Here is a 15,000-nt window from a genome sequence, read left to right as displayed (position 1 = left end):
CTCTGTCTCTCTGTCTGTCTGTGTGTCTCTCTGTCTGTCTGTGTGTCTCTCTGTCTCTCTGTGTGTCTCTCTATGTGTCTCTCTGTCTCTCTGTCTGTCTGTGTGTCTGTCTGTCTGTGTGTCTCTCTGTCTCTCTGTCTCTCTGTGTGTCTCTCTGTCTCTCTGTGTGTCTCTCTGTCTGTCTGTGTGTCTGTGTGTCTGTGTGTCTCTCTGTGTGTCTGTTGTTTTTAGTCTCATGTCAGTCTGAAGTTGAAGTTGATGAACAGGACAGAATCATCTGCAGACGGACACTGAGCTGTTTGTTAGCTCATTAGCACATTAGCAAAACTCTGATTACACACATGGAGTCTGAGGACGGAGGTCTGATCTGAGGACTGAGGTCTGATCTGAGGACGGAGGTCTGATCTGAGGAATGAGGTCTGACCTGAGGATGGAGATCTGATCTGAGGACGGAGGTCTGATCTGAGGACGGAGGTCTGATCTGAGGACGGAGGTCCTGAGGACTGAGATCTGATCTGAGGACGGAGGTCTGATCTGAGGACGGAGATCTGATCTGAGGACGGAGGTCTGATCTGAGGACGGAGGTCTGATCTGAGGACGGAGATCTGATCTGAGGACGGAGGTCTGACATGAGGACGGAGATCTGATCTGAGGACGGAGATCTTATCTGAGGACGGAGGTCTGATCTGCGGACGGAGATCTGATCTGAGGACGGAGATCTGATCTGAGGACGGAGGTCTGATCTGAGGACGGAGATCTGATCTGAGGACGGAGGTCTGACATGAGGACGGAGATCTGATCTGAGGACGGAGATCTTATCTGAGGACGGAGATCTGATCTGAGGACGGAGGTCTGATCTGAGGACGGAGGTCTGATCTGAGGACTGAGGTCTGATCTGAGGACGGAGATCTGATCTGAGGACGGAGGTCTGATCTGAGGACGGAGATCTGATTTGAGGACGGAGGTCTGACATGAGGACGGAGATCTGATCTGAGGACGGAGATCTTATCTGAGGACGGAGGTCTGATCTGCGGACGGAGGTCCTGAGGACTGAGATCTGATCTGAGGACGGAGGTCTGACCTGAGGACGGAGATCTGATCTGAGGACGGAGGTCTGACCTGAGGATGGAGATCTGATCTGAGGACGGAGGTCCTGAGGACTGAGACCTGATCTGAGGACGGAGGTCTGATCTGAGGACGGAGATCTGACCTGAGGACGGAGGTCTGATCTGAGGACGGAGGTCTGACATGAGGACGGAGGTCTGATCTGAGGACGGAGATCTGACCTGAGGACGGAGGTCTGATCTGAGGACGGAGATCTGATCTGAGGACGGAGGTTTGACCTGAGGACGGAGGTCTGATCTGCGGACGGAGGTCTGATCAGAGGACAGAAGTCTGATCTGCGGACGGAGGTCTGATCAGAGGACAGAAGTCTGACCTAAATGAGGTGAAGACTTTAAAACTAGCAGGAGGAAACACAGAGAAAGATCAGATACACACACACACACACATACACACACACACACACACACAGTCCATAAGTCTATTTTCACTGTGCTGACGATCAGCTGACACTGTGGCGAGAAACTGAAAGAATGTGTGTGTGTGTGTGTGTGTTGTATGCATGTGTGTGTGTGTGTGTGTGTGTGTGTGTGTGTGTGTGGATTAAGACGGATAGAGGACCCATTCATTCAGAGACGTCTGAACTGTTTCTGTGAGCTGGACTCTGATTCTGCTCTCTGATTGGCTGTAGACTAGTTGTGATATCATCAGTCAAATCAAATCAGTTTTATTCATACAGACCAAAATCACAATCACATCGCCTCAGTGGACTTTATAATCAATACAGGGAAGGACATCCTCTGTCCTCAGACCCTGGAGACGAGTGAGGAACAACTTCATGTTAATGGAAAGTTAGACACCTGATGAGGAGCCACAGAGGAGGATCTTCTCCCAGGACGGACAGACATGCAGTAGATGTCACATGAACAGAACCGACAACAGAATCACAGTTTACAAGTTGCACTGACAGAATATCTGATACAGTTTATAATGTATGTAAAGTGTGAGGATCCAGGAGGCGACGAGCAGGACGAGGCATCGACCTCCTGTCCACCGTGGTGACCTGGAAGAGGGCAGGACACACAGGATCATTAGTAACAGACAGAAGATCAGAGTGAGGAGACATCAAACTGGACAGAATACAGATAGAAGAAAACAGAGGACAGCGAGGATCCAGCGGAGCACAGGGTGTGACGATCTGGATCCGACAGTATGTGAGGCAGCAGGAGCCACGAGAGGGAGATGGTCGCATGGGCCCTGTGGTCCATCAGAAGGGAGCATGAATGAAAAGAGAGGAGGAGGAGGAGAAAGAGGGGGAGGAAGAGGAGGAGGAGGAGAAAGAGGGGGAGGAAGCTATAGAGAGTGAGAGCGACAGTAATCCAGCCTAGATGAAACAAAGGCATGAATCAGGATCTCTGCGTCAGCCGTGGACAGGAAGGACCTAATTTTGGCTATGAAGCAGGTGGTAAAAAGCGATCTTGGTAATTTCTTTGATGTGCTGATGGAAAGAGAGGCTAGAGTCAAAAGTAACACCTAAATTCTTGACAGTTGAACTTTGAGAAATAACACAATTGTCGAGAGTCACTGTCACGTGATCAAAGTGGAGTCTCTGTCGAGGGGGAGCAATGACCAGCATCTCAATTTTATCTGAATTGAGGAGCAGGACATTTTCTGACATCCAGTTCTTCACTGCACACAGGCAGGTCTCCAATTTCATGATTTGAGATTCATCATCAGCTTTAATGGGCACATACAGCTGAGTGTCGTCTGCATAGCAGTGGAAATGTTTTCCATAACTCTGAATAATTTGGCCGAGAGGTGAAATATGTAAAGAGAAGAGCAAAGGGCCCAGAACAGAGCCCTGGGAACTCCATACTTCACATCAGTAAATATTGATGTAGTACTATTATAAGAAACACATTGTGTTCTTTCGGACAGGTAAGATTTTAGCCAGGCTAGAGCCAGGCCAGAGATGCCAAATTGTCTTTCAAGTCGGTCTAACAATATGCCGTGATCTATGGTGTCAAATGCAGCGCTGAGATCCAGTAACAGAAGCACTGAGGTAGAGTTTGAGTCTAAAGTAAGTAGGATGTCATTTACCACTTTAGTGAGGGCAGTTTCGGTGGCGTGAAGCTCTGAAAGCTGATTGAAAAGGTTCCAGGAGATTGTTATTAGTTGGGTCGCCTGAAAGTTGCTGGGACACAACTCTTTCTAAGACTTTAGAGAAGAAGGGAAGGTTGGATACTGGTCTATAATTATTTAGAGATCCTGGGTCGAGGTGTGGTTTCTTAAGTAGAGGCTTAACCACAGCAGACTTAAAACTAGCAGGGACAACACCGGTCATGAGTGATAAGTTAACTTTATTTAACATTGTAGGTCCCAGTGCTGGACATACTGTAGATCATTAAATAGTTCTGCTGGAAGGGGGTCCAGGACGCAGGTAGTTGGTTTTGAGGCTGAGACAAGTTTAGACAATATCTCAAGAGAGATACTGTCAAAAGTGTTAAGAGCTGAGACGAACTGAGATGTTTTATAATCAACTTTGACGAGGAAGCCAGAGACAAAGAGTTAATTTTGATTGTAATCTCATCAATTTTATTGCAAAAGAAAAAGAAATCATTTGCAGTAAAGGTACACAGCTCACAGACTGTGTAGCACTGTAGATATTAACAGACAGCTAGGACTAGACTCTTGGTTCAGAAGAGCAGTTTTAAGACTAGTACTCAAGAATAACAGACCACAGACCATGAGGTAAGTTTGAACTGCCGGCGTATTTATATAATTCACAAAAATAGTAGTAGACAATACATACATAAAGTGGTACCAGACAACATATACGGACAGAGGAGTCTTGTACTCAAATCCCTAAAACAACAAAACCCAAATCTCAGGAAAATATTATTTCTCCCTATTTTGTCTCTGAGTTTATCCAAACTCTATTTGAGTTCAGAGACCATCTTTCAACTGGGATCCTTTAAGTTGTTATCTTGATTCTAGTTTGTCGTTTCTTTGAGTTGACTCAGTTCTAGGTTCTCATTTTATCTCAGTTAGGCCTTTTTTAGTTTTTCTACCATCTCAGTAGTTAATTTCAACCAATGCATTAGTCCTTATAGCAACACAACAGTTTGCTTTACCAATTTGGCACAAAACAGATGAAAACATAAAATAAAACTTATCACAAGATTAAACAGAATTTTCACAGATCAATATCAACGAATAAACTCAAATTTCCACAACTCAGTGTGTATAATCAATCCTTTGTTAGGTCCTTTAAAAGAAAGAAAAGTCCAAATGAATCCACTCAGGACTCTACTGAGGGTTTAGTCCTACCAAGAGTCAGGTGTTTGAATCAGCGTCCTGATCCCTCCAGACTCTTATCTGCTCCATTTCTCCGTTGGGTAGCTCACCATCTTCTTCTCCACGCTGCCGGTGGGCAAACACCAAGCGATCATCTCAGCTAGACATAAAAACCTGGCCTGTTGTTCAGCCGCAAAACTTACTAATTTGCTCATTGTATTTATTAATGATGTAACCTGTCACCTATTTATTTGTTTAAGGTTATATTAACCCTGGTTACGTTGGCTTCTGAGTCAGTTTAGCCGCAGTGTGGAAGAGAAACCCAGGGTTGTGTTTATGATTGTTTATTAGACTGGAGAAATTAAGAGCACGCTTGTAGTTAAGTACACTATCACGCCATGCAAGATAAAACACGTCCAGTTTAGATTTTCATCTTCACCTTCCACTTTCCTGCAGGCCTGCTTGAGATCTCAGGTTTCATCAGTAAACCAGGAGTAGATTTCTTCGGTGGTCTTGTCTTGGTAGAGACCGGTGCCACAGAATCAAGGACAGAACCAAGTACTGAGTTAACTTCATTAGTCAATTCTTCAACAGGTTCTGTAACAATCGCAAAAGGAGCAAAGACCCCACCCAGTTTTTGTGTCATTTAGTGTCGTTATGGTTGCTGGGCTGATATGACGAGAAGTAAAAACACGTGTGTCACCGGTACCAGGACCGGCTAATCAGTCCTGCAGGTGTGTCCAGGTGTTGAAACTGTACTCAGGTACACTGGGCCATACAGTTACACATCCTGCTGTTTAAATGATTCATACTTTAAACAGCTTCTGAACCGGTGGTCTCCTCAGCTGGCTGTCACGTAACTGGACCGTTAAGGTTCTGTCCTGTCAAAGTGTCTCAATAATAATAATAATGATTCATGTCGGTCTGGTTCTGGGAGAAGCGCTGCTCTGAACTCTCTCCAGGTGAGCTGTTACAGTCATGACTGTAGGACCGAGTTGTTGCTGACACTTCCTGCAGGTGAACTCTGGGGTCTTCCTGCCACACCTCACCTCTCTGAGGCCCGGGTCGGCCGAGCACACAAACCCTGTTCCAGAGAGAGACGGCACCGGGAATGGGTCTCTGTCTCTTTACTGCTGTGAGACAGGACGTTTTTTATTAATGTCTCAGAGAATAAGTCCTGGATCTGATCAGGTGTCTGGTGTCTGTGAGTAAGGACGGTCTGATGTTGGGCCGGGGCGGAGGTATGCTCTCTACTGAGCTCTAAATGTATAATGGTTGTCTTGTTGTTGTCCTGCACGGAGTCTCTACAGCTCAGAACCCGTCCACACAGCTCAGATCAAACCTCTGATCATTGGACAGAATGAAACCAGTGTGAGCGAATGAATGAAGCTCTGTGTTCTGACTGTGTTCTGAGTGGGCGGGAAGAGAACCACACTGCTCTCTTTCTATTGGCTGTGACAGTGAGTGGGCTGGAGCTGGAATGAGACAGCAGCCAATCAGAGAGCAGAGAGTGAGTGTGTGTGTGTGTGTGTGGGAGAGAGAGAGAAAACCAGAGGTTTCTCGCTCATTTAGAAGAAACGGAGTTAAAGGGTGAAGACAACATCTGGACGATCTGAGACAGCTGCTGCTGATTGGACGAGCCTCTAAAGTAAGGACCTGAGGTCACAGAGAACCAGCCAATCACAGACAATCTGGATAGAGAAGAACTCATCAAATAGAAGATAAGAGACGGAACAGGAGACAACAAGGAGACAACGAGGGACGATGAAGCGTCTGGACCTTAACGAGAACAAGAAACCTTAACGAGGGACATCACAACTTAACAACTGTTCCTGCTGTGTGGAGCTGAGCTCTGATTGGAAGGTTCCTGCTGTGTGGCGCTGAGCTCTGATTGGACGGTTCCTGCTGTGTGTAGCTGATCTCTGATTGGATGGTTCCTGCTGTGTGGAGCTGAGCTCTGATTGGACGGTTCCTGCTGTGTGTAGCTGAGCTCTGATTGGAAGGTTCCTGCTGTGTGTAGCTGATCTCTGATTGGATGGTTCCTGCTGTGTGGAGCTGAGCTCTGATTGGACGGTTCCTGCTGTGTGGAGCTGAGCTCTGACTAGATGGTCGGGTTTGACGGAGGGCTGTGATTGGTTAGACATGTTTGGTAGTGTAAAGAAAATGATCTCAGGGCGGCATCAGCCTTCCTGTCCCCCCTCTGACTCCGCCCCCTGTCCTCATCCTCAGCGACGTCCCCCCTCGACTCCGCCCCTCCCCCTCAGGACTCTGCAGCTTGTTGCTAAGCAACCAGAGAGACCTCTTGTGTTACGGGATCGTAGAAAGGTCAAAGGTCAGGCGTTGGGTGTCAGAGAGTCGTGGCCGGGGGCGAGGCTGATGACCTCTGAACCCAAACCCAGAATGAGTTCATTGACTCCGCCCTCCTGGGGTCAGCCAATCAGAGCTACCAACCAACCACAACCTCTCATGACTGCATCAGCCCCGCCCCCAACCCTGTCACAGAATCCCCTGCTCCCCACTGCCCCGCACCCTCATTGGTCGGTCCCCATTAGAGCCCCACCCCGTGGGCGGGGCTCTGAAGCCACCATGATGTCACTACTGCTCTTCTGCCACAGGTGCCACCTGTCTGTCTGTCATCTGTCTGTCTCCCACCTGTCTGTCTCTACACTTGTCCGTCTCTTAGCAGTCTGTCTCCCAGCTGTCTGTGGTCCACCTGTCTGACTCTCACCTGTCTGTGGTCCACCTGTCTGACTCTCACCTGTCTGTCTATCTGTGTCTTACAGTAGTTCCAGTAACAGTCTGATCGCCATCGACAACAAAATAGAGCAGGCCATGGTGAGTTTGCTTTCAGCTGTGGTTCTACTGTAGTTTAACTGTGGTTCTACTGTAGTTTAACTGTGGTTCTACTGTAGTTTAACTGTAGTTCTACTGTAGTTTACCTGTAGTACTACTGTAGTTTAACTGTAGTTCTACTGCAGTTTAACTGGTTCTACTGTAGTTTACCTGTAGTACTACTGTAGTTTAACTGTAGTTCTACTGCAGTTTAACTGTAGTTCTACTGTAGTTTAACTGTGGTTCTACTGTAGTTTAACTGTAGTTCTACTGTAGTTTAACTGTAGTTCTACTGTAGTTTACCTGTAGTACTACTGTAGTTTAACTGTAGTTCTACTGTAGTTTACCTGTAGTACTACTGTAGTTTAACTGTAGTTCTACTGTAGTTTAACTGTGGTTCTACTGCAGTTTAACTGTGGTTCTACTGTAGTTTAACTGTGGTTCTACTGTAGTTTAACTGTGGTTCTACTGTAGTTTAACTGTAGTTCTACTGTAGTTTACCTGTAGTACTACTGTAGTTTAACTGTAGTTCTACTGCAGTTTAACTGGTTCTACTGTAGTTTACCTGTAGTACTACTGTAGTTTAACTGTAGTTCTACTGCAGTTTAACTGTAGTTCTACTGTAGTTTGACTGTAGTTCTACTGTAGTTTGACTGTTAACTGTTTTTCTTTTGTTGTGCATTGTTTTGTAATTATTGATTGGAGCATCTGCACCCTCTTCAGGATCTTTGTACATTTACATTACATTTAGGGCATTTAGCAGACGCTTTTGTCCAAAGCGACTTACAATAAGTACATTTGTCACAAGAAAGAAACACAACATATCACCGTCGATAAAGTAGAAAAGAAAAAAGGGTTAGGGTTAGTGATATGTGTGTGTGTGTGTGTGTGTGTGTGTGTGTGTGTGTGTGTGTGTAGGACCTGGTAAAGAGTCACCTGATGCTGGCAGTCAGAGAGGAGGTGGAGCTTCTGAGGGAACAAATCAGAGAGCTGCAAGAGAAGAACCAACAGCTGGAGAGAGAGAACCACATCCTGAGAACACTCACACACAACATACACACAACATAACACACAACAGACATACACACATTACACACAACAGACAAACACATGACACACACAACATAACACACACACAACACACTGACACAGTGTGACACTGAGTTTAACAGTCTGATAATCAGACTAATAAGGACCCTGGTAACCATGACAACAGACTGTTTGTATCAGCTGAGATGATGATGATGATGATGATGATAGTGATGAAGAGTTGATTCTAATAAATTAATAAACTTTAACTGCAGAACAGACTGAGGAGGCTGTTTGGACTGATGATGATGGTGATGATGATGATGGTGATGATGATGATGGTGATGGTGATGATGATGATGATGGTGATGATGATGGTGATTGTAAGTGTGGCTCCGTCTCTTTTTACTTTTTAAACACACACTAAAATTATGGAGCGCAAGCATGTAGTTGACGCGTGTCTTCTGCCTCAAAAACTCCACAGTTCTTCTTTCTCACGAGGGTTTATTGAAACCTTTCTTCAAGTTACAACAAATAATAAAAAACTGTGTAGCAATCCAAAATCAGGCAATAGTCATTAGCACAATTAGCACGACAGCACGGTCAAAAACTAGTGTGCTCTCCTCGCCTCCATAATCATAACTGAACCAAATCACGCATACATCACGTTACGCACGTCTCAGCCAATAAGAAGAGAGCAGCTGTTATTAACTAATAGGCACTCTTATAACCTCAAGTACGGTATATAAAGGATAAATCCAACACATGTAAATTATTTATCACCTTATGTGTAATTCACAAAATGGCTCTAACATAACCTGCCCCTAATTGTTAGGTTAACAACATACCAATTACCAAATACAAACACATAGAGCCATTGTCTAACAATAAATCCTGTCCACGCCCCCTTTTTTTTTTTTTTTACATATGATTCAAGGTCATTAAATGTCTTTATTCAAAACAAATAAATGTCCTTGTCTTATTCAGTCTCTTTAATCTTCACGATGCCTCCTCCAAGAGACATATCTTGGTGATGGGTCTCTCTAACGTGCTTGTCTTCGTCTGAACACAGACGCTGCGGACCGTCCCCTTTGAGTCCGGCATGATCTTGACAATTTTCCCTATCAGCCAGGAATTCCGTGGCGCGGAGGAGTCCACAATGAGGACGACGTCTCCCAGGCTGAAATTCCTCCTTGTTGTGCTCCATTTTTGTCTTTCTTGTAAAAGAGGTAGGTACTCTTGTGTCCACCTTCGCCAGAATAAATCTGCCATATATTGAATTTGCCTCCAGCGGCGACGCGCATAGAGGTCATCCTTGGAGAAGACACCTGGAGGAATATTTGGCTGTGTTCTCATCACCAGCAAATGATTTGGGGTCAAAGCCTCCAGATCATTGGGGTCGTTCGAGGTTGTTGTTATGGGTCTGTCGTTGATGATACTCTCCACTTCACACAAGAGTGTCTGTAGACCCTCATCATCCAACGTCTGTTGTTTCAACAGGGAACTTAGGACTTTCCTGACTGTTCTTATTTGGCGTTCCCAGACACCTCCGTGGTGGGACGCTGCAGGCGTGTTAAATATCCATTTAACTCCTCTTCTCAGCATTGATTCTTGGATCTTAGGCTGGTCCAGGTCTTTTAAAGACTCCTTCAACTCTCTCTCAGCACCGACAAAATTAGTGCCGTTGTCAGACCGGAGAACAGACACTTGTCCTCTTCTGCTTAGAAAGCGACGCAGTGCATTAACACATGAGCTGGTGTCAAGGGAGTGGGCTACCTCTATGTGAACTGCTCTACTGGTTAAACATGTGAAAAGCACACCATATCTCTTCACCTTGCTGCGACCTCGACTGACCTCAAATGGGCCGAAGAAATCCACGCCGGTGTTTGTGAAGGGTGGCTTATCTGGCAACAACCGATCTTCTGGCAAATTTGCCATTTTTTGTTCACCTGCCCTAGCATGTAGTCTTCTGCATGTGTTACACTCTGAGATCATTTTTTGTATCGCTGAGCAGGCCTTAGGTATCCAGAACCTCTGTCTCAGTCTGGCAAGAATGTAGTTTCTCCCTGAGTGTCCTGTCGCTTCATGTATGTGACGGAGGATGAGTTTGGCGATCCAATCATCTTTGTGCAGGATAGCCGGGTGTCTGGCATCCAACGGCATCGCAGATCGGCCTAGCCGTCCTCCTACTCTTAGCACTCCATCTTTCAAATAGGGATCCAACTTAAAGATATGACTATCTTTTCTGACATGATCCTTTCCATCCAGCAGGGCTTTAAGCTCCTCTGCATATTTTCCTCTCTGACATAGGCGAATTAACTCCGTCTCCGCCGTGGCGAGATCTTCAGTGGTGAGCTCTTGTTTTTCAAAACTTTGCTTGTATTTGAGCATCTCTTGCTGGAGCAAGGACTCTGCTTTAGATGTGTCATTTTCATGTTTCCGTATTGTTTCTTGGAGTTCTTTTCTTTTCTGCTTCATGTTGAGCAGGATCCCCTTTAGGCGCATCAGCCAAGCTGTCGCTTTCTTGAGTTTATACCAGCTTGAGAAGTGATGTACAAACTGAACCATTGTATCCAATTTTTCATCTGTTTGTACCAGAGACACTTGAGCTGACCTTTTGACCTCTGCTTCTTCTTCTTCTAAGTGAATAGGCTGGTCTGGGCGTTTAGGCCATTCTTCCTCAGGTCTTAGCAGGAACTCTGGCCCCTGTATCCAGTTCTTGCTCTGCAGCAGACTCTCAGCACTTAACCCTCTCGAAGCCTGATCTGCAGGGTTGTCTGCTGTGCTCACGTACTTCCACTGAGATGGCTTTGTAGCTTCTTTAATGAATGAGACTCTGTTAGCTACAAATGTTTTGTAGCGTGCAGCATCATTTTCAATATACTTAAGTACTGTCACACTATCTGTCCAGAATCTTGACTCACTCAGCTGTAGCTGCAGCTCACACTGAAGCATCTTATCCATCTTCACAGCTATAACAGCCGCTGTCAACTCCATCCTGGGAATGGTGACCAGTTTGAGCGGTGCCACTCTTGACTTTCCGATCATGAATGAGGTGAGCTTCTGGTCCTTTTCGTTGGTCAGCAGGAGATAAGATACTGTACCATAGCCGTCGTTGCTGGCGTCAGAAAAGTGGTGCAGTTGTGCTGTTTTGATGACGCCGAATCCTGCAGGTTTGATGCACCTGCTAACACAAAAAGATGACAACTTTTGTAAATCTGACAGCCACTTTTTCCATTTCTTTGTTTGTTCTTCTGACACTTCGTCGTCCCATGCCTTTTTCTCTTTGCAGAGTTCCCTCAGAAGCAGCTTGGCGGGAAGGACGAAAGGTGCCAGGAATCCCAGAGGATCGAAAGCTGAGCCCACGACTGACAAGATTCCTCTTCTAGTACATGGTTTTTGCTGTACTTCGATCTTGAACTTAAACATGTCAGAGTTTGTGCACCATTGGACGCCTAGCGCCCTCTCTGTGGGTAGCTGGTCATTATTCAGATCGAGATCTTTAATTCCTGAAGCTCTGTCTTCTTCTGGAATCGACATTAGCAGAGCTCTGGAGTTGCTTGTCCACTTGCTCAAGTGAAATCCTCCACTGAGGCATAGTGTTCTCAAGTTCTTAGCGAGCGCAACAGCGTGCTCATCTGATGACACTGAGCTCAGACAATCGTCCACGTAAAAATTGTTTAAGATTGTCTCCACTGCTTCAGGCGCTGCCCATGTCTTTCCATCTTCAGCTGTCCTCCTTAGTGCATATGAGGCGCAGCTGGGGGAGGATGCTGCTCCGAACAGGTGCACACACATTCTGTAATCTGCTGCCTCTGAGCTCAGGTCGCCGTCCGGCCACCATAAGAAACGCAGCAGATCTGAATCCTCATTTGGTACCTTCACCTGGTAAAACATGGAGTCAATGTCTGCCATCATGCCCACCGTATCCTTCCTGAACCTTGTCAGAACTCCTACAAGAGTGTTCGTGAGGTCAGGGCCTTGAAGGAGTTTGTTGTTCAGTGATACTCCCTGATATGATGCAGTACAATCGAAGACAATTCTTAATTTCCTCTTTTTGGGATGGTAAACTCCGTGATGAGGAATGAACCAAAGTCTCCCATCATCACGGTGTAGTTCCTCTTCTGGGACTTTGGTGGCGTATCCCTTGTTTACCAACTCTGTCATAAATCGGTTGTACTCCTCGTAGAAGTCAGGATTCCTGTGCAACTTCCTCTTGAGGCTTGTGAGGCGCTGCTCGGCTAGAGATCTGTTGTCCGGCATTTTTATTTCTTTGTCTTTCAGTGGTAATCCGATACAATAGTGACCATCGACTAGCTGTGTGGATCCTTTGACTGAGTCGAGGAACTGATGATCCTCTTGTGACATCTCTGACTTGTCGTCATATCCTCTCTCTGGGAAGTCTGCATTGTACAGCTGAGTCAGTAGGTTTTCCACATTGGACACAGAAATGCGATTGACTGAGTGACTCACAACGTCTTGGTTAGCCGCAGCAGTGCCTCTGAGTGGGCCGTTGATAACCCATCCAAGGGATGTCCTTACTGCATAGGGCCCGTCACCTCTACTGTTTATTATCTGCCGAGGCTCCATGGCTTTATAGACATCAGTGCCAATAAGCAGGCCAACTTCTGCTTCAATGTGCAAGAGGCGAACTTCATGCAGGTAAGGCCACTGATCCACGTCTCTCTGCAGAGGAATGTTGTCTTTTTTCACTGGTATACTTGGTTGAGTGAATACCTGTGGAAGGTCTATGTAATTCTCCTCTTCCAAGCCACACACTTCCATATCTGACAGGACATGAGTGTTTACCTTCTTCTCAGCTCCCATAGTAGTGAGTAAAAGCTCTGCTTTTCTTCCTCGGAGGTTAAGCTGCTGCATAACTTCATCAGTGCAGAAGGTTGCCGTGCTTCCTTGGTCTAAAAATGCATAGACCTGCATTACCTTGTCACTTCTTTTGGACTTTATCTTCACTGGTACTATGGGGAGAATAGCTTCTTTATTACCTGCCCCAGTATGTCCTCTGCTTTCATGCTCTGCTTCTACAAAAGCACTGGTTACCTCCCCAGTAACTTCTGTGTTCCTACTTTCATCCCTCTCTTGCAGGGCTGGAGCATCCTTTGTGACGTGCAAAATGCTTGGATGTTTTCCTGGACATTCGTTGCATTGCATCCTTTTACGACAACTCTTACTCAGATGTCCTTGTGTGAGGCAGCCAAAGCAGAGTCCCTTTGTGGCTAGGAATCTGATTCTGTCTTTAGGAGTTTGTTCTTTTATTTTCTCGCAGACCTCCAATGCGTGATTCTTTTTACAGTACATGCAAGGACCTTGAAAGGCATCGGCTGATTTGACTGGACCATGCTCCCTCTGTTGTAGCTGTTGAGCACCACTCTGTCCTCCAGCTGGAGAGACAGTTGTAGCAAAGCTGCTCTTGGGGTTACTTCTCTTAATGTTTGTCTTGGGCTTCCCCTTTTCTTCTATGCTGAGGTCCAAGATGTCTCCAAACAGCGGGTCGTTGATAACCTCTGCCTGCCAGTTGATAAAATCCACTACATCAGAGAACCTGGCTCTTCTTCCTGATCTTGTTTGGATCTCATATGCTTGGTTCCTCCACCGCTCTTTCAGCTTAAAGGGTAGCTTTGAGATGACAGTCTTCATGTTGCTGGGGTTATCCATCTCAACCATGAACTCCACGTCACTCATTGTGTTTCTACACCCTATTAGGAACAAAGCGTATGCATGTAGAGCTTTCCTGTCTTCTGTTTTTATCTGTGGCCATTGAAGAGCTTTCTTCATGAAAGCTGTGGCTATTCTCAGCTCGTCCCCGTAGTGCTGTTGGAGTAGCCTCCTTGCTTCGTTGTAACCGTCATCTGATCTCATATGTTCACAGCTAAGAACAAGGTCACGAGGTTCTCCACTTGTAAACTGCTGCAGGTAAAGCAACCTGTCCTGTTGACTAGCAGTCTTCCTCTCTATCACTTGTTCAAACGCCCTTATGAATGAGTGATAGCTGAGCGGGTCTCCGTAGAATATTGGAACATCTCTCCTTGGAAGTTGTGACATGCGCTGATGCTTCACCAACATCTCTGTTATCTCATTTTGACGCTGCATTATTTTACAGATGCCATCAGATGTGACTGCTTGCTGCGATTGACCTATAGGTGCTGCTGAACTGGCTGCTCCATGAGTTGAAGCCCTGGCACGAACATTAGCAGTCCAGACTGGTCTCTGTGTGGCTATAGGTGCATGTGCTGAAGCCGTATGATGAACATTAGCAGGCTGAGATGACTGGAGCGCAACCATAGGTGCAGTGTAACTCACTCGCGTACGTGTCTCCTCATCTTCATCTTTAACTTGACAAGCGTCCTTTCGGCCTGCTTTGTGCCTGCGCTCTGATTCATAATATTCATTCATTCCGTCTTGGCCATCTTCATAGTCTGCATAAACCTTTATCTTTGCATTTGATGCAGCGATCTTGGCGTCTATATCCAACTGTTCCTTGCGCGCCTTTAAGCGTACCTCCTCCATCTCAATATCTTGTTTTTTATTTAAGAAGGCAGCTCGTGCTCGCAGTTCTTCACGTTCTGCTTCCAACTTTAGGCGAGCAGAACTTGTGGTGGACACCTGTGATGAGCGACTTGCCACTGAGCCATTTTTTCTCCCTTTGGATGCACGACTGATAACCTCAGAGATGCTGTCACTTGGCTGTATATCATCGTCGCTGTCATAACTTTTCTTTTCTTCTTCAGGATAATTCTCTATCCTATCGATCCAATCCTCTGT

The 15,000-nt window shown here is 45.9% G+C and overlaps 1 protein-coding gene across 1 annotated transcript in view; it reads left to right on the top strand.

The window, feature by feature from the left end:
- The window catches only part of LOC141005236 (TSC22 domain family protein 4-like), a 13,457-nt gene extending 4,956 nt beyond the window's left edge, over window positions 1–8,501 (top strand). Inside the window, exons 4-5 of the mRNA XM_073477036.1 lie at window positions 7,143–7,194; window positions 8,110–8,501. Coding sequence (XP_073333137.1) covers window positions 7,143–7,194; window positions 8,110–8,259 — 202 coding nt within the window. The 3' untranslated portion in view covers window positions 8,260–8,501. The remainder of the gene's footprint in view (window positions 1–7,142; window positions 7,195–8,109) is intronic.
- Window positions 8,502–15,000: the final 6,499 nt, after the last annotated feature.

This window comes from Pagrus major, chromosome 11 (assembly GCF_040436345.1).
Source record: "Pagrus major chromosome 11, Pma_NU_1.0".
Classification (NCBI taxonomy): Eukaryota; Metazoa; Chordata; class Actinopteri; order Spariformes; family Sparidae; genus Pagrus; species Pagrus major.
This window is presented reverse-complemented; position numbering and strand designations above follow the sequence as displayed.